Below are 20,802 nucleotides of genomic sequence, written 5' to 3'. Positions count from 1 at the left end.
CTTTAATATGTTTACTAACCCCTTGAGGACACAGATATTTTCAGACTCGATGCGACAGTTCTCGTCCCTGTATAGGGGTTAAATTGTGAAAACTGGGTTTTCCCTTAGACTCCGCTGCATGGAGTAGCCCCAAGTCAAATCCCTTGGTGACAAGAAGGGTTTACACGGCCCCATGCTGAAACTACTAAAGTCCAATCCTAGGGCTGTCGTTACAGTTAATTCATTAAAAAAGTGGCCTGGATGTCGGTCTTGAAAAATATAATATTACAAGTTATCGGTACTAGATTTCTTTAGGAGGAAGTTGATCTAGGGATTTAGTCTGTTTGCTATACTTGGAGTCAGGAAGGAATTTTTCCCCCTAATATGGGGAAATGGGAATCTGCTTCTGAATTAACATGGTAGGATTGTAGGTTGTACCTGTGTTTTTTTTCAGCCTTATCAACTATGTAAGGGTGGTGAAAAAAAGGGTAACCCTGTTTAATGCCTATTGTGAAGTGTTACCTGGAGGACATAGGCATCAGTACTGCCAGAAGCCATGTTATGGTGACAGGCGAGAGAGAAATCTGATGAGGCACTGTTATGTGGTTCAGCCTTGGAGATCCCCAATTGAGGACATGGCTGAGGGATTTGCAAATAGTGGCGAGTGTGCTAAAGTTTGGGATGGTATGTCTGGAGCTATGATCTACAGTGGGCCTGCGCAGGAACAAATTTTTCTTTTGGTGCGTTTATGACTACCAGGAGGAAATGTCAAAAAAAGTGGCTTTCACAACATGTGCAACTGTTCCAGTTAGAGAGAAGATAAGGAACCATAAGTCCTTACAGGCAAAATGGCACATTTTATCATGGCTGTAACTATCCAGATTGCCGGGTTCCGTTTGGAGGCTCCACTTTCGGACACTTAAAATTTGGGAGGGATATAACACAGACACGGGTGTAAAAACATTCTGTAGGTAATTTTGAATTATAAAATGTAAAAAATAAAATTAAAAATAATTCGGATTATGTTTTTAAATCAAATTGATTTTCCAAAACATTTGTTACAGTCTGAACATTAAAATGGCTTCGCTTCTTATGCTGAGCAAGAGTAGATCTATGGTTATAACATTTCCCACATTCTGAACATGAAAATGGCTTCTCCCCTGAATGGATAAACTGATGATTAACAACATCGGACTTCTGACTAAAGCATTTCCCACATTCTGGACATGAAAATGGCTTCTCCCCTGTGTGAGTTTTCTGATGTTCAAGAAGATATAATTTCCTTGAAAAACATTTCCCACATTCAGAACATAAATATGGCTTCTCACCTGTATGAATTCTCTGATGCGTGATGAGGGACGATTTCTGGGTATAACATTTCCCACATTCAGAACATGGAAATGGCTTTTCCCTTGTATGGATTACCTGATGAATAGCAACATCAGACTTCTGACTAAAGCATTTCCCACATTCTGGACATGAATATGGTTTCTCCCCTGTGTGAGTTCTCAGATGTTCAACAAGAAGCGATTTCCTTGTTAAACATTTCCCACATTCAGTACATGAAAATGGTTTATCTCCTGTGTGACTTCTCTGATGTTTAATGAGATATGCTTTCCTTGTTAAACATTTCCCACATTCAGAACATGAATATGGTTTCTCCCCTGTGTGAGTTCTCTGATGGACAATGAGATCTGATTTCTGGCGAAAACTTTTCCCACATTCAAAACATGAATATGGCCGCTCATCTCTGTGAATTCTTTCATGCATAGATAAAATAGATTTCTTTTTAAAACGCTTCCCACATTGAGAACATAGAAATATTTTACCCCCTGTATCTTTAGTATGATGTTCAACAATCTGTGATTGACCAGATGAAGGTTCCCTGTGATTAGTAGGATCAGTAAATAGATCTCTGCTTTGAAGGACGGAGGGTAGATTTGTAGCAAGAGGTGTTGTGTAATGTACTCCCCAATTGTCCTCCATGGTATTTTTATATTTTTCTTCATAATCGGGACATGAAAGGAGATTTCTCATAAAGTTTATCGCACAATCATCTGTTGGAAATAGAAATAGGTTTTATTTTCTCTGTTTCAAAAGACAAACTTTCCTACATGAAGCTTCCCATAAAATGACTAAAATATGTACTGTATTAATATACAATGTTCAACCCATGAAAATAAGTTACACATTCAATAATCATAGCGGGATATCAATATACCACCGGTATGTAACATATTCCATGACTTTAACCCTAATCTACCGGTGATAATCGCTTAGAACTTTGGTTAAATGCATTATTTTAAAGTGGTATTCCCAACTTGGAAATGTCTGAGTCCCAGCATTGGGAGCCGCACCCAAGTCAATATCAGTCAACCCGACCCCCTTTTTTCACCTAGTGCGGCATCTGCTGTCCCCAGATTCCAAGCGGGGACTAGTGGAGAGGGGGCTGCTCACGCACGTGGTTCTTTACATTCTCTTCAATCAGACTCACAGGAACTGCCGAGCAAGCGCTGCTCGGCAGTTTCCGTAACTACCATACAACAGAATCAGCGTCCCCTTCACCACTAATTCCTGGCTGGGATCTGTGGCTAGCGGCCGCTCCACCAGGCGAAATGGTGGCCAGGTAACCCCCGTTCTCAATCTGATTGTGGGTCCCGTAGCTGGATCCTATGGATATGCCATAAATGTCTTAGCTGAAGTTGGGGAGCAGGATGAACAGTTTTACTTTCATGTTCTTGGTCTGTGTAAGGGTCAGTTCACCTAGTGGTTTTGCGTGGCGGGTCCCTCAGCAAAATCCGCCATGGAATTATTCCTGCTGTCAGATTCCTACTCCCATCAACTTCAATGGCAGGTTTCCGAGCGAACATCGAGTAGGACGCTTCTTTTTCCCGCTAGCTGAAAAAAGCTAGTGGGAAAAAGAAGGATCCGACTCCCATTGAAATGAATAAGAGGCGGAATTTTGTGGCTGAATTAAGAGGCCTAATGGAAAGAGAGTGCTAGATCAAACACAGTCTATAAGGGTTCACTCATACGGGGCATTACGCTGTGGAAACTACAATGTATGTCTATGGGAAAAACATTCCGCAACTTGTGTTGAGAAATATTTTTCCCATAGGCATATATGGGAAAGTTTTCTGCAGCGTATGTTTACGCTGTGGAAATACAAAATTAATTACGCCACATATGACTGCACTTTTACTCCTGTACAGCCTTCCAGCGAATCCATGTGGTGTGACATAAGAACTTTTGTTTATATGATCATACTCCTTACCAGAGAGGAAATTTGTTCTCCGATTTCTATATATATTATATATTTTTCTACTAAATGAGTGAGAATATGAGCATTTGCTCATCCAATACAGTTGCTGTATATATTTCCTAAGCTTGGTTCTGGTGCTGTATATATGTACTGAGCTTGGTTCTGGTGTTGTATGCTAGTCCATCTCAATGAATTTGAATTGTTTTACTTAAAGAGGCTCTGTCACCAGATTTTGCAACCCCTATCTCCTATTGCAGCAGATCGGCGCTGCAATGGAGATAAGAGTAACGTTTTTTTTTGTTTTTTTAAAAACGAGCATTTTTGGCCAAGTTATGACCATTTTTATATTTATGTAAATGAGGCTTTCTAAAGTACATCTGGGCGTGTTTAAAGTAAAAGTACAACTGGGCGTGTATTGTGTTCGTTACATCGGGGCGTTTTTACTTCTTTTACTAGCTGGGCGTTGTGTATAGAAGTATCAGCCACTTCTCTTCACAACGCCCAGCTTCTGGCAGTGCAGACACACAGCGTGTTCTCGAGAGTCGATGTAGCTACTTACCTGCAAACGCTGATGCTGCTGCAGAATCAACTGTAGCCTCTGGTGCCGATGTGTCCTCGCTGGTCCGACACGATGCAGGAAGTGAGTGACGTCACAGCGTGATCTCTCGAGAACACGCTGTGTCTTTGCACTGTCAGAAGCTGGGCGTTGTGAAGAGAAGTGGCTGATACTTCTATACACAACGCCCAGCTAGTAAAAGAAGTAAAAACGCCCCGATGTAACGAACACAATACACGCCCAGTTGTACTTTAGAAAGCCTCATTTACATAAATATATGATACAATTTTGGGGTACATGCGACATTTTTATCACTTTTTATTTCATTTTTAGTGGGAGATGAGGTGACCAAAAAATAGCAATTCTGGCGTTTACAATTTTTTTTATGCCGTTCACCGTGCGGGTTAAATAATGATATATTTTAATAGTTAACACTTTTACGGACGCGGCGATACCAATTATGTTTATTTATTTTTTTACTATGCTCTAGGGGGAAAACGTTTTTTTTTTTATTAGTCCCCCTAGTGGACTTCAACCAGCGATCGTTAGATCGCTTGCACTATATACTGCAATACTAATGTATTGCAGTATATTGTGATTCTGACAGGCTTCTATTAAGCCCTGCCAGAGGCATGGCTTAATAGGAGCACAAAGATGGCGGACCTGGGGGCCTTCATCTGGCCCCCAGGCAGCCATAGTAACCATCGCGATGAGATGTTAGAGGGGGTTGCTCCGTCTTTCTAACGGTTTAAATGCTGTGGCTGCAACATACAGCCGACACCGGCATTGTATGTGAGCCCGTTCCATACTTCCCCGACCCGACTTCGGCCTATGGATACGTCAAATGTCGGGAAGGGGTTAATGTTGATGATTATGGTAACAGTTAATGAAAACCCCAAATTTTGTCTCTCAGAAAGTTAGAATATTATATAAGCCCAATTTAAAAAATGATTTTTAATACAGAAATGTTGGCCTACTGAAAAGTCTGTACAGTGTCTGCACTCAATACTCGGTCGGGGCTCCTTTTGCATGAATTACTGTATCAATTCGGCGTGGCATGAAAGCGATCAGCCTGTGGCACTGCGGAGGTGTAATCAATGTGGCGTGGCATGGGGGCGATCAGCCTGTGGCACTGCTGAGGTGTAATCAATGCGGCGTGGCATGGAGGCGATCAGCCTGTGGCACTGCTGAGGTGTAATCAATGTGGCATGGCATGGGGGCGATCAGCCTGTGGCACTGCTGAGGTGTTATGGAAGCCCAGGTTGCTTTGATAGCGGCCTTCAGCTCGTCTGCATTGTTGGGTCTGGTGTCTCTCATCTTCCTCTTGACAATACCCTATAGATTCTCTATGGTGTTTAGGTCAGACGAGTTTGCTGGCCAATCAAGCGCAGTGATACTGTGGTTATTAAACCAGGTATTGGTACTTTTGACAGTGTGGGCAGGTGCCAAGTCCTGCTGGAAAATTAAATCTGCATCTCCATAAAGCTTGTCAGCAGAGGGAAGCATGAAGTGCTGGGAAATGTCCTTCTAGACGCTGCGCTGACTCTGGACTTGATATAACACAGTGGACCAACACCAGCAGATGATATGGCCCCCAAACCATCACTGACTGTGGAAACTTCACACTGGACCACAAGCAACTTGGATTGATGCCTTTTCACTCTTCCTCCAGACTCTGGGACCTTGATTTCTTCTGGACAACTGTCAAGTCAGCATCTTCCCCATGATTGTGTAGCCTACTGAACCAGACTGTTGGACCATTTAAAGGCTTAGGAAACCTTCGCCGATTAGAGTGTCACACCATAAGTCTACAATCTTCAACTTTTACCCAATATTCAAATTTACTGAGACACAAAATTTTGGGTTTTCATTAACTGTTAGCCATAATCATCAACATTAAAATAAAAAAAAATGCTGGAAATAGATCCCTCTGTGTGTAATGAATCTATATAATATACGAGTTTCACTTTTTGAATTGAATTACTGAAATAAATTAACTTTTTGATTATATTCTTTTTCATTGAGATGGACTAGTATATGTACTGTGCTTGGTTCTGGTGTTGTATTTATGTACTGAACTTGGGTCCGGTGTTGTATTTATGTACTGAGCTTTGTTCTGGTGCAGTATATATGTACTGAGCTTGGTTCTGGTGCGGTATATATGTATGAGCTTGGTTCTGGTGTTGTATTTATGTACTGCGCTTGGTTCTGGTGCTGTATATATTTACCTTATTTTAATGTAAATGTAGATTTAAACAACAGGGGCCACCATTTCTTTAAGGTTCTATTCATGCACAGACTTTTTTTTTCTGGGAACCATGAACAATTTAAAGCTCCTGTCCTCTTTAGTGTCAAAGTATTCTGCTTTCTCTCTTCTGTATGGATAACTCTGTTTTCACAGCCAATTCAAAACCGTGCCATATCTGTGGCCGCCTAAACAGAAATCTGTGAAAATATGCTAAGGGGTCTTTAGAGTTCAGGAATGACGACAATGACACACTTTGTGAACCACCCGGGGGCCCATGGTACCCTTAATCCGCCCCTGGCTGTGACTGTATCCTGTGACACAGCGAGAAGCTGCAGCCCTTGCTTGCTGTGATTGGCTAGTCAAAATTGCCTGACAGAAATCGGCATCACGGGGGGGTTGCAATTGACTCCTTGGCAACAATTAGTGATGGACTGCTGTCGAGCAGAGCAGGCATCACTACTCTGTCACCATGTGAATAGACGTTCCACCGTACATCAAAGTCATATTGCGTTAAGTGCCTGGCGCCAGAACTATGAATGAACGACAGATGGCACCAGAGGACTCAAATTTTGTAGTAAGGTACAGTAAAATGCAATGACAGGATATGAGATGAAGAGAAGGAGTCAAAAGGTATATTCACACACAGTAGATTTGTTGCAGAAATTATCTGACTGTTTTTTTGAATAATCCACAATGCACAAACTTCAGAAACAACCCCGTTTAGTCAACTAATGTGCCATATGTGGACATATCCTACTAGGGGATGATGAGTCCAGGGCCCCTACTGGGAAAATGTTTTCTCTAAGATTGTGCTGACAGAGGAGAATCGGGAATAAAATATTAGCACAGAGACAAAACAAAGAGAACACTCGACTTATTAATGGTTATAACTCACCGGTGCCGATATCTGTAGGAATTTCCTCCTCCTTATACAACTGGATTACACTCACATATGTCTCTTCTTCTGTGAGGTCTTCAGATTTTATATCAGTCATAATTGTAACCTAATTCACCACATATGGAACAAAAGATGTACAAATAATTAAACGTCTAAAATGTACGACCTGGGTTTTCGACCCTATACCTTGGTTGTTACGCTTACCTATGTTCCCATACTGGCGGTTGTTATGACATTTTATACACGGTGTATTTTTGGCATTTATTTACGGTGGGTTTTCGACCCTATACCTTGGTTGTTACGCTTACCTATGTTCCCATACTGGGGGTTGTTATGACATTTTATACACGGTGTATTTTTGGCATTTAGTGTATGCTCTTAAGTACCATCTGCATACATTGTTCTGCATTTATGCGCTTATTATACTATATCAGGGTGATCCACCTCTTTGTGGATTTTTTAGTCTGTGGGTATACTCTCTTTTCGTAATATTTTGATGATTAGAATATTGATGATTTTATTGGGACCGACTTTGTGATTGTGCTGCATGATTTCCTCCAGGTTGGCTTTGTAAGGACAGAAATTGTCAAACCAACCTTAGGCTTCGTTCACATCTGCATTGCGGTCCCGTTCTGGCGTTACATAGGAGCTGTCCGTCAGAACGGGACCCTGAACAGATACAAATAGAAACCAGAGGTTTCCATTTCCATCTCCATTTATTCCAATGGTGACGGATCCGGTGCCCATGGTTTACGTTTGCAAAAAAAATTGGGACATAGAATGTAATTAAAACCACAGAAAAGGCCATACTCACAGATTAGGAGGAGGGTAAAAAACCCGTTCCAAACAGCATGCGACCAGGTCAGAGAATGCTGATGAAGGGAAGTGCCAATGTGTGTTTAAATAATGATAGCCACTCCCACTAACCTTGAAGGGAGTGGTGTGTTGGGCATGGAAGTAAATGTGTAATGGAAATAATAAAAAATTATAATAAAGTACTGTGTATGATATACATGTGATGTATAGGGGACATTACTAAGTGTAGTGTGTAGAAATCAGGGCTGTGAGTGATACAAAAACTCGCAAGTGTGGGGATCCGTGACGTGGATTGCGAGCTTGCGTTCTTTTGGCCAAAATGACAACGAATACCCCATGTTTTTTCATGTTTACTTACATTGTACATACCTTTTTTTCAGGACGCGGCCGGGTCTTATGATGCTGGGAGAGCATGGTGTGCAGATATCTGGCATTGCATGCAGGGCAGCCCACTCTATTACAGTATGGGCGTTCTAAATAGACTGCTATTCGGCGATATATGCTGTGACTCACTATCCAAACACTATGCCTCCATGTTTTACACACCACACTCACGTTTTTGTATCACTCACAGCCCTGATTTCTACACACTACACTTAGTAATGTCCCCTATACCTCACATGTATATCATACACAGTACTTTATTATTATTTTTTCCATTACACATTTACTTCCATGCCCAACACACCACTCCCCTCAAGGTTAGTGGGAGTGGCTATCATTATTTAAACACACCTGGGCACTTTCCTTCAGCACCATTCTCTGACCTGGTCGCGTCCTGTTTGGAACGGGTTTTTTACCCTCCTAATCTGCGAGTATGGCCTTTTCTGTGGTTTTAATTACATGGTTTACGTTTGTCTCTGTTGTGCACCGAATCCGTCATTTTGCCGGAAGCAATAGCGTAGTCGACTACACTATTGCTTCCAGCAAAACGACGCGTCCGTTGCACAACAGAGACAAACGGAAACCATAGGCAGCAGATCCTTCACCATTGAAATCAATGGTGATGGAAATGGAAACCTCTGGTTTCCATTTGTGTCAGTTTGTGTCTGTTCAGGGTCCCGTTCTGACGGAAAGCTCCGAGGGAACGTCAGAACCGGACCCCAAAGCAGATGTGAACGAAGCCTAAATTTGTATTTATGAAGAGGTGTTAAGGAGTCACTGTGGATATAGTGTTTTTGGACTTTGCCAAGGAGTTTGACACTGTCCCTCATGGACATCGGATGGATAAACTAAGGGCTGATTCAGACGAACGTGGTGTTTTCGCGCACGCAAAACACGCAGCGTTTTGCTTGTGCAAAAGCCACTTACCTGCTCCGTGGAGGCAGAATCATATGATGCGCGGCTGCATGCTTTTCGCGCAGCCGCCATCATTATGACACGCCATTTGGATGTTTGTAAACAGAAAAGCACGTGGTGCTTTTCTGTTTATATTCATCCTTTTGACAGCTGTTGCGCGAAACAGGCAGTTCGCACGGAAGTGCTTCCGTGCGACCTGCGTGGTTTTCACGCACCCATTGACTTCAATGGGTGCGTGATGCGCGAAATACACCAAGATATTGAACATGTCGCTCTTTTTACGCAGCGGACAAACGCTGCGCAAAAAGCACGGACTGTCTGTACTGCCCCATAGACTTCTATTGGTCCATGCGAGCCGCATGAAAACCACGTGGCCTGTACGGACGCAATTCACGTTCGTGTGAATCCGCCCTAAGGCTTAGAAAGTAAAGTTTGTAATTGGAGTGAGAATTGGCTCAAGTACCGTATCCAGAGAGTTGTGGTCAATGATTCCTACTCTGAATGGTCCCCGGTTATAAGTATTGACCCCAGGGTTCAGTGCTGGGACCACTATTATTCAACTTATTTATTAATGATCTAGAGGATGGGGTTAATAGCACTATTTCTATTTTTGCAGATGACACCAAGTTATGTAATAAAGTTCAGTCTATGGAAGATGTTCGTGAATTACAAGCTGATTTGGACATCCACTTGGCAAATGAGGTTCATTGTGGCTAAACGTGAAGTTATACATCTGGGTTCTAATAATCTGCAGGTATCATATGTCTTAGAGGGAGCTACAATCGGAGAGTCACTTGTTGAGAAGGATCTGTGTGTACTTGTAGATTATAGACTAAATAACAGAACAACGTCAATCAGCTGCTTCTAAAGGCCAACAGAATTCCGTCATGCTTTAAAAGAGGCATGGACTCGCGGGACAGTGATATAATATTACCACATCCCTTTCTCCCATCTCTATATGTCTTTTATCAATTGTACTAACTATGAAACAATTAAGAAGATAGTTGGAGAGGTTTAAAAATAAACTACAAATTTGTCCCTGCCAACAAAATATTCTATGTCAGCAGTATAAATTTTCACAAGATTGTAAGGTAATAAGTTCCTAATTTCAAGTCATCACATTCTTAACCTTAAAAAAAAATATAGAGTAAAGTAAAATTAAAGGGGTAGTCCTATCTGATAGATGTGGGTTCTACCATCCTGCATTTTGTGCCACTGGCTTCCTCACCATATGGGGTGGGAATCGGGGCACCCCCCACTAAAGGTAAGACACTCATTGCATGTCTGAGGTGGTAATACCGATTGAATGAATTGGGATTAAACAATCATAGACAACATTTGGTATCTCCATCTACCTGATGATCCTGTGGGACATTCTGATTTTCCTCTGGATCATTCTTTGAGTATAGAGGACTGGGACATCTCTCTGGTGTTTCATCTGTACTGGATTCATCTGTTAAAGACACACATAGGGACTGAATACAATGCCCCACATATATCATTCAGTTAACGCATAATTTTGGTGGAAGTTGCACAAGTTAAAAAGTCAAATCTAAAATTGTGCAAAATTTTGTAATATAATTTGAGACTTCTTACTCCAAAGGCGAAAACAGGCAAAATTTCTATCAACGTTCTAGGCAACAATGCTGTATGATCTCGGAAGGGGTAGCCTGATCGCCACATCCACCTGATTTTACTGAAGTAGAGGTCTCCGCAATGTTCTCTCCTACTTCACTGTATGTCATGCTTTGCAGTTAGTGATGTCGCTTCCCCGTTAGCGACATCACACAAAGTGTGCCATTATTAATAAATGTAGACCACTGGTTATACATAATCACCGGGTGATTGACATGTTTTGGTGATCCTCCAAACTTCTCTGCCTTGTTCACACTGTACAGTTTTTCCTGGTAATAAGCAAGGCTGGATCCAAAAGAGAAGTATAATCCGAACATTGTCTAATTGTTTTATACTTTACTGCTATTTATGATCATCTGCTGGATTTAGTTTCAGGCTGTATTCACATGTGCCATATTAGTCGTGTTAATGCTACAGTTATTGACGCAGTGTCTTTTTACGGGGGATTAAAGTAATATATTTTATAGTGTCAAAACCGCAGAAAAGAAATGCGACCAAAACAAATAAAATAAACACACGTAGAAATTATTCCAAAGCTGCATGCTGTGTACAAAACTTCTGAGTCAAGGAAGGTCTCCTCTTACCTGGTGATGTCAGAGTCTGATGGTTCTCCATGATGATGTCATCATACTGATCCTTGTGTCCTTCTATATACTCCCACTCCTCCATGGAGAAATAGACAGAGACATCCTGACGCCTTATGGGAACCTGACACACAATGATACAAGCTCCGTGAAAAAAAAGGGTCAACCATAAATTTTGAACACTTAAGGACAGGGCCAATATTGGCCTTAAGGACAGAACATTTTCTTATAATTTTCCTCTTTGCATCCCGGCGTTCATAACATTTTCATTTTTTAGCTGTACGAGACTTTATTTCTTGTGGGGCAAGTTGCATTTTATGTAGTTGCCATTTTTTGGTACATTTACATTATCATTTAATTTATATAAATTTGCTGCAGTTTTCCTTTTGAATGCCGTGATCAGCTTTGATAGCGCCATCCTAAGGGGTTAACGGTAGAGATCAGCGGTTTCTCTGATCTCTGCCCCTAGAGCGGGGCTGCAGCTGTGTATTACACAGCCGTTACCCCTCTCCTGATTGCATGGGCACATTTGCGGTGCCTGTGCGATCAGCATGACGTGTATGAATGTCCTGATGTGGCAACATCCTGCCGCTCATGACGAGAATACACATCATGTGTCGTCAACCAGTTAAACTATCCAGGCTTCAGTAGTGTAATTAACACATAGCTGGTTATGTGGGCAGCTGATAATTTTGTGGTTTCTTCCAAATTACAATTTTATTGTACATACCACTAAATTGACAAATTTACAGATAATACAATAAACTTTGGCAATACAGCTTCTTTATAGCCAGAAAAAGTCCCCAGTATAATATCAATTTACATTCATGGGTGATTTTTCCTATTTTTAGATTTTGTTATTGTTGTCAGATGTTATTTTACATTGGAAAGGTTTTTATTCTTTTTTTTTTTTTATATGCTCCTAAAACATTATATGCTTTTGCAGCTGCTGCTTGACATTGGGTACTGCTGCTTAGCTTACTTGTAACCAGAATAACCAAGTACTGCTCTTGTTCCGTTATCCACAGTTATCTACAGCACCCTCCCTTTGTCAAACACCGTAAATGCTGCTTTCACTATTGACTGCAGTATCTAAGGGGTTGTATTGCCAAGATCGGAGCAATCTCCAATCCAGGTATTTCCGAAAGGATACCAGATGTGTATGAATAGAGTGGCAAGTGCAGGTTTGACCGCCACTCCATTCAAGATCCCCCTCACTGTAGAGGGTGCAGTAAGGAGGAACAGAAGGTTCAGGGAAACCCTTTTCGCGATTGATGGGGGTCCCAGCGGCGGGGCACCCATCCAACAGATGATTTTTTACTTACCCTGTGGGTAGGTATTGTCGACTCTGGGAATACCCCCTTCAACCACAGTATCAAAGAACAAAATCTTGTTATATATTACTCTTAATTTTACCGTATATCCACAGGAAGGTGTCCGGGCAAAAGATAGGACATGTCCTATCTTTTGCTTTTCACGAACCGTGCTCCCATACTCTATATGGGAGCATGACCCGCAAATGCGGGTCGCTGTCTGCGGCCATCGGCGGCCGGCTGTGCCCATGGGGCCTAAGGGTGCTTTTTCACAGGAAGATAAATAAGTAAAAACGAGCTCCGATCAGTGATATAGCAAATGGTTAACGTTTGAAATTTATGCATTTATATGTAACCATAATTTTATGTTTTGAACGCTTTTGAGATCACTTATTTGTCCTCCTGTCTCATCTGCTAACAACTAGAAGATGCCCGTTTACACGAAGAGATTCGACACATGATAATTTTTAAATCATAAGAGTCGATCAACTTCAAACAAGCAGTTTCTCGCTGATCGTGCAATCGGTGAACATGTTTACGCTAGCTAATGATTCCAACTTTTACTCAATCTTACAAACAAATGTCAAGCACAATATATCCCTACATGCTGCCTAAAGATCCTATTACACGGGTCAATGGTTGGGCAGAGGAGCGTTCATGTGAGCGCAACCATCAGCTGATGAACGAGCAAATGTTCGTTCATCAGCTGTTCTGCTATTTTATGCAGCAATAAACTGTGTAAACCGGGAGATGTGCTGCCGACATGATGAAAATGTATGGGGACGAGCGATAGGCGTAACAAACGCTCATCCCTATACACAAGCAATCATTGCTCCATGTGAAAGGAGCAATTGAGCTCCAATCAAACAACGGTCTATGGGGATCCGTGGAAACGGGACCCATACCGGTGCAACCCAGACATGAAAAACTGACATTTTTCACGTACGAGTTTGCACTCGTTTGTGTGAATCTGGCCATGACGTCAGGTCTTGTTCTGCACACTGTACTCAGGGGGCTTAAGAATCTAATTCTAGTTTGCAGTCCTACAGACGGCTAAACACATAAGACAATGATCGGCCGCACAAACCCACCAGCAACCGTACAGACGGTAAACTAGCCAACCAGGGAGTGATTTTAAAAATACGGACTCCCTGGGGCTGGCGCAAAGTGGCAAATGATCATCCAAAATTTTGCAACCTGGTTGACTGCTATCGGCCATCATGAACGATTATGTTAATTTTTTTAAAACGATGGTTGGCTGAAATTGCAAAAATTGTCCATTTCGGTTGACTTATCTCATGTGTTTGACCAGTCTAATCCTTGGTCCCTTTGGCAAACGGCACATGAGCAGTCCTCGTAACTGCACATTCCCAGGTTTTGTTTGAAGTTCTATTTAGGCCCTGTTCACACTAAGTTTTTTGCAGGCAGAAAATTTTATTTGCTGCGTTTTTCGGCCACGGCAAAATACGCCGCAAAAAACGCATTCTCTGCCTCCCATTGATGTCAAAGGGAGGTCAGAGACGTAAACGCCCGAAGACAGGGCATGTAGCTTCTTTTTCCCGCGAACTGGTTTTACCGCTTGCGGGAAAAAAAGCCTCCGCCTCCCTTTGAAATCAATGGGAGGCTTTTTTGGCCGTTTTTTGGCGCGTTTTCCGCGTCCAAAAATTTTGTGTGAACAGGACCTTAGACAGAAGCCTGTCCCCTAGTGCCATCCAGTGGTGTTTTAGTCACATTGCATGCCCAGGAAAAGTATGTTAGGTTTCCTTGACAACTGGGCGGTTCTTAAAGGCTACGTACACCTTTGAACACAATTATTATTATATTTTTTTTAAATAAAAAACAGTGTATCAGTGTGATTGATGCAACTTTCTAATTACTTTTTCTAAAAAATTATTCTTAGTTCTTGAGATACAGCTGCTTTATATCCTGTATATAGAGCAGCTGTATCTAGCTCTGAAACCTGAATCTGTCAAGTCTGTGGGATTGACTGGTTCAATGACGGTGGGTCCTGTTACGGTCAGATCTAAGTTCATAACTTAGATGTGATCGATAACAGGTGGATCCTGCGTGTTTACCAAAGACTAATAGGAAAGATCCAGCTGATTACCGAAGCAGCTGTTTAACACCTTGGCAACATGTGCCATAAAGGGGTTGTCCAGAGACTGGGTGATTTTTCATACTGATGAACTATCCACAAGTTAGGTCATCAGTATATGATCGGGGGGGGGGGGGGGTCCGACACCCGGACGCTGCATCGATCAGTTGTTCTGGTTGTCTCCGGAAGCAGATGGCTCGAGTCACAGTATAACGGCCGTGTTGCAGTACTGCAGCTCTACTCCTAGGTGGTACAGGTCCCCCGATGTGGTGGCCAAGAAGTTTCCCTCATTTTCGAATGTATAGTGGAGATGTGGTTGAGCACCAGGCACCCTATTATATATATATGGAAGGACTGTCCATCTATTACCGCTTTCTGGAACATGGTTGAGACGACCATCAACTCTATTTGATCTTCTCCAATCAACCTAACCACCCAACTGGTTCTGCTTAACCTGCCCTCCTCCGAAACAACATCTGCCCACACTCCTGTTTATGACGGCAAAACTATTGATCCTGCTTCGGTGGCATAGTAGTCCCCCGTCCCCTCCCTCCGACTGTCAGTTGTTGGTTATTGAAGTTAAACAACACTTTCACTAAGAAAAGATTTTGAGTTGGGTATCAACATCCCATGACAAATTTGTGAGTCTTTGGTCCCCTTGGATTGCCTGATGCTCGGTCAACTCTAATCCTACTGAAACCCATTATAAGTGAGTAGTTCCTGGACTATTTATTATTTACCCCAGTTCAGATGGGACTTCTACTCAACGGACTGTCTTTAAATGATTGTTCTGTATTTCACTCTTCCTTATCCCTTGTATGATTTTAACATTTCCAGATTGACATTGTGCCTATGTCTGTTCTTACTTTTTTGTACGTTCTTTTGCATTTATTTGTTTTTGCTACATTTTTGATGTATATTTCCATATGTCATATTAGGTAATGTCATTGAAGATCGATGCGTCCCCCATGCTGTATAGCATTCTTTTTCAACTACATGATTATTGCCTTTGTAACATGATGGATGTCTTTATAAAACTGAAAAATAAAGCTTTGTTTAAAAAACCCAAAAACCCTACAAATGTCAATAGCGCCTGCGGCATCTCAACTTTCACCCCATCGGCCGCCCGCGACACAATTATAGTGTTTCTCCTATTGAATAAAAACTTAAAACAAGATAGAGAAAGTGTTTTTTTTTTAATATGTAAAAAAAATATTAAATGTTTTTTTTTTCAAAAAAAACTTCCCATTTTTTTCCCCTGAAGTAATGTAATTTTTTTTTAAACATAACCGGTGTTGATGCTCCCGCAAAAGTCCGAACTATTCTAATATAACATTATTTAACCCTCATGGTGAACCCTATAAAAAAAAAAAACACTAAAATTGCTCTTCTTTCGTTACCTTATCTCCCAAAAAAAGAGGAATAAAAAGTGATCAAAAAGTCGCATGTGCCCCAACATGTTACCAATAAAAAACTACAGCTCGCGCTGCAAAAAGCAAGCCCTCAATCAAAATATGGAATATAATAGAATATGGCGACACAAAACAATTTTATTTTTTATTTTTAAACAAATAGTTTTTAGATTATTTTAGTTATCGCCGTAATTGTATTGACCAGCAGAATCACGTAAACAGGTCATATTTAACGCACGTTAAATGCCTAAAAATAATTACCAAAAAACAATGGGGGAATCAGTTTTTTTCTCTTTCTCTCGCACAAAGGGGTACCAGTTCATATACGATACATTAAACAGTGCCAATGAAAACTACAACTTATTCTGCAAAAAATAAGCCCTCATATCGCAATGTCGACGAAAAAGAAAAAAAAAAGTTTGCATTTTTGGAATGCAGGAAGGAAAAAACAAAATAAAAATAAAAAATGGCTGTGGCGCAAAGGTTGACATTTATCTCTACTATAAACTGCTGTGAAAAGCAAAAACAAATCTATTTCTTTAATTACTGAGAATATATAGTTATATATGAATAAAAAACAAAACTATGACGAATATGCCCAATGGACCCAACTGGTCCTCCATGTGATGACTGACACAGGGATCCGTGCAATATCACAACAACAAAATCAACTAGTTTGTATGTATTCATCGACTTTTTGGTTTCCTTTGCATAAGGTTTAAGATTGAAACTCTTGATTCTTCAGATTACATTTTAGCTTTACTACCTCCACACATAAGGTTATATTCATCATCCACACACAATGTCATAGTCATCATCCACACACAAGGTCATAGTCATCATCCACACACAAGGTCATAGTCATCATCCACACACAAGGTCATAGTCATCATCCGCACACAAGGTTATAGTCATCATCCACACACAAGGTTATAGTCATCATCCACACACAAGGTTATAGTCATCATCATCCACACACAAGGTTATAGTCATCATCATCCACACACAAGGTTATAGTCGTCATCCACACACAAGGTTATAGTCGTCATCCACACACAAGGTTATAGTCGTCATCCACACACAAGGTTATAGTCGTCATCCACACACAAGGTTATAGTCATCATCATCCACACACACAAGGTTATAGTCATCATCATCCACACACAAGGTTATAGTCATCATCATCCACACACAAGGTTATAGTCGTCATCCACACACAAGGTTATAGTCGTCATCCACACACAAGGTTATAGTCGTCATCCACACACAAGGTTATAGTCGTCATCCACACACAAGGTTATAGTAATCATCCACACACAAGGTTATAGTCATCATCATCCACACACACAAGGTTATAGTCATCATCATCCACACACACAAGGTTATAGTCATCATCATCCACACACACAAGGTTATAGTCATCATCATCCACACACACAAGGTTATAGTCATCATCATCCACACACAAGGTTATAGTCATCATCATCCACACACACAAGGTTATAGTCATCATCATCCACACACACAAGGTTATAGTCATCATCATCCACACACACAAGGTTATAGTCATCATCATCCACACACAAGGTTATAGTAGTCATCCACACACAAGGTTATAATCATCATCATCATCCACACACAAGGTTATAGTCGTCATCCACACACAAGGTTATAGTCGTCATCCCCACACAAGGTTATAGTCATCATCATCCACACACAAGGTTATAGTCATCATCATCCACACACAAGGTTATAGTCGTCATCCACACACAAGGTCATAGTCATCATCATCCACACACAAGGTTATAGTCATCATCATCCACACACAAGGTTATAGTCATCATCATCCACACAAGGTTATAGTCATCATCCACACACAGGGTTATAGTCGTCATCCACACACAAGGTTATAGTCGTCATCCACACACAAGGTTATAGTCGTCATCCACACACAAGGTTATAGTCATCATCCACACACAAGGTTATAGTCATCATCCACACACAAGGTTATAGTCGTCATCCACACACAAGGTTATAGTCGTCATCCACACACAAGGTTAGTGTCGTCATCCACACACAAGGTTCTAGTCGTCATCCACACACAAGGTTGTAGTCATCATCCACACACAAGGTTGTAGTCATCATCCACACACAAGGTTGTAGTCATCATCCACACACAAGGTTGTAGTCATCATCCGCACACAAGGTTGTAGTCATCATCCGCACACAAGGTTGTAGTCATCATCCACACACAAGGTTATAGCCGTCATCCACACACAAGGTTATAGTCGTCATCCACACACAAGGTTATAGCCGTCATCCACACACAAGGTTGTAGTCGTCATCCACACACAAGGTTATAGTCGTCATCCACACACAAGGTTATAGTCATCATCCACACACAAGGTTATAGTCGTCATCCACACACAAGGTTATAGTCGTCATCCACACACAAGGTTATAGTCGTCATCCACACACAAGGTTACAGTCGTCATCCACACACAAGGTTACAGTCGTCATCCACACACAAGGTTATAGTCATCATCCACACCCCTCCCTCCCGGTATTCCCAGCAGTCCTCACCTCTCCAGTCAGCAGCTCAGTGATCTTGTTGGTCAGGTCCAGGATCTCCTGATCTCTCTTATGTATTAGTGATTGAGGTGGAGACATCGTGATAGGAACCTGGTTCCTGCTCCGTCCTTCACCCTCTTCAGTTCTCTTCTTCACTACTATGTAATCCTGTACATGGAGAGACATTGATGTCACTTTATACATTCCCGTCATGTGCTTGATGTATTAAGATACAAGTCATGACATGGGATATAATTCCCAGAATCCCTCACCTCTTCAGTCAGCAGGTAGATGATCTCTAGGGTGAGGTTTAATATTCTCTCAGTCATCCCATTTCTGTCCTTGTCCATCCTTAGTGGGTCAGTCAGGAGAAGACCTGGCTTACCAGAGGAAGAGGGAGTCAAAAACTTCATATGGGATGCTCTTCCTAGTGTTATATAATCCCACTAGTTGAAAGTTTTTATATACTGTATATATATATATAGATCTACACACATACAGTACTGTGCAGAAGTTTTGGGAGGTTGTGTAAAAATGCTGCAAAGTAAGGCTGGGTTCACACGACCTATTTTCAGACGTAAACGAGGCGTATTATGCCTCATTTTACGTCTGAAAATAGGGCTACAATACGTCGGCAAACATCTGCCCATTCATTTGAATAGGTTTGCCGACGTATTGTGCAGACGACCTGTAATTTACGCGTCGTCGTTTGACAGCTGTCAAACGACGATGCGTAAATGGACTGCCTCGGCAAAGAAGTGCAGGACACTTCTTTGCCACGTAATTTGAGCTGTTCTTCATTGAACTCAATGAAGAGCAGCTCAAGATTTACGAGCATCTCAGACGGCTCGCAAAATGCGAGGAGCATTTACGTGTGAAAAGAGGCAGCTGATAACAGTCTGTTTTTTCACACGTAAATGCCTCTCATCGTGTGAACATACTCTAAGAATGACATCAAAAATAGATAGAAGTGTTAATAGTTTTGTTTTTTTGATCAATTAACAAAAAGTGAATGAACAGAAGAGAAATTTAAGTCAAATCAATATTTGGTGTGACCACCATTAGCCTTCAAAACAGCATTAATTCTTCTAGGTACACTTGCACACAGTGATGGATTTTATAGGATTATAGTCAGGTGTATGATTAACCCCTTAAGAGGTTTTGTGGAGTCCATACCTTGAGGGGTCAGAGCTGTTTTGGTGGACCAACGGGAACCGACACAATATTAGGCAGGTGGGTGTGTATATAAAATACTATCATTACATACATCCCTTTACTACACATACACACCATAGATACACACTGTATAACATGAACTCATTATATATACACTGTATATAATACACACACCACATATAGATGTATTATTATACACAATGTAACAACTACAAGGACATAATGCTCGGGAGTGCTAGTTCTTATTAATGAGACACAGCTAGTACGGAGTCTTAAATGCAATGCTCCATGGGAAAAAAGTATGCAAGTAGTTCCCTTCCAGGAGAAACACAATGTCTCCAGTGCCACCTATTGGAGGTAACTGCCCTGTACATCAGTGCATGACCCACAGATGAGCCTTAAAACATGACTAGGGATTTGAGCCAAGCCAGAATCTCCTCCAACAGGAAAAAAACCTGTGTATAGACGGCGGTGACTGGGCTTCTGCTCCTTGTCAGGACATAATAACAATGACTCCAAGTCACACTTATACTTACCACTCACTTATTATTAGATGGTAGAGCTCAGTGGGCTAAAGGACCTGATGATGTCATGATCACATGATCAGTCACATGTATGGGAGGAGTCAGGAACAGAATGTGCTGCTGGAAGAGCTAAGAGACCTTTGATGACATCATGATCATGTGATCGGTCACGTGTGTGGGAGGAGTCAGGTTCCATGCTGTGGAGGAGTGTCATGTAGTTTGGTTTATTTTGCTTTATACACACATGGCTCTGCATTGTATGACACACACACACACACACACACACACACACACACACACACACACACACACACACACACACACACACACACACACACACACACACACACACACACACACACACACACACACACACACACACACACACACACACACACACACACACACACACACACACACACACACACACACAC

At 41.5% G+C, this 20,802-nt stretch overlaps 1 protein-coding gene across 1 annotated transcript in view; it reads right to left on the bottom strand.

Annotated features, from left to right (window-relative positions):
- The window catches only part of LOC142663809 (uncharacterized), a 52,246-nt gene extending 31,783 nt beyond the window's left edge, over positions 1–20,463 (bottom strand). The window contains exons 1-7 of the mRNA XM_075842638.1: positions 20,381–20,463; positions 18,941–19,044; positions 18,681–18,836; positions 11,278–11,401; positions 10,414–10,511; positions 6,941–7,049; positions 1,074–2,036 (exon numbers count right to left, since the gene is read on the bottom strand). Of these exons, the coding sequence (XP_075698753.1) occupies positions 1,074–2,036; positions 6,941–7,049; positions 10,414–10,511; positions 11,278–11,401; positions 18,681–18,836; positions 18,941–19,018 (1,528 nt within the window). The 5' untranslated portion in view covers positions 19,019–19,044; positions 20,381–20,463. The remainder of the gene's footprint in view (positions 1–1,073; positions 2,037–6,940; positions 7,050–10,413; positions 10,512–11,277; positions 11,402–18,680; positions 18,837–18,940; positions 19,045–20,380) is intronic.
- Positions 20,464–20,802: the final 339 nt, after the last annotated feature.

Source organism: Rhinoderma darwinii, chromosome 11 (genome assembly GCF_050947455.1).
Source record: "Rhinoderma darwinii isolate aRhiDar2 chromosome 11, aRhiDar2.hap1, whole genome shotgun sequence".
Taxonomy (NCBI): domain Eukaryota; kingdom Metazoa; phylum Chordata; class Amphibia; order Anura; family Rhinodermatidae; genus Rhinoderma; species Rhinoderma darwinii.
This window is presented reverse-complemented; position numbering and strand designations above follow the sequence as displayed.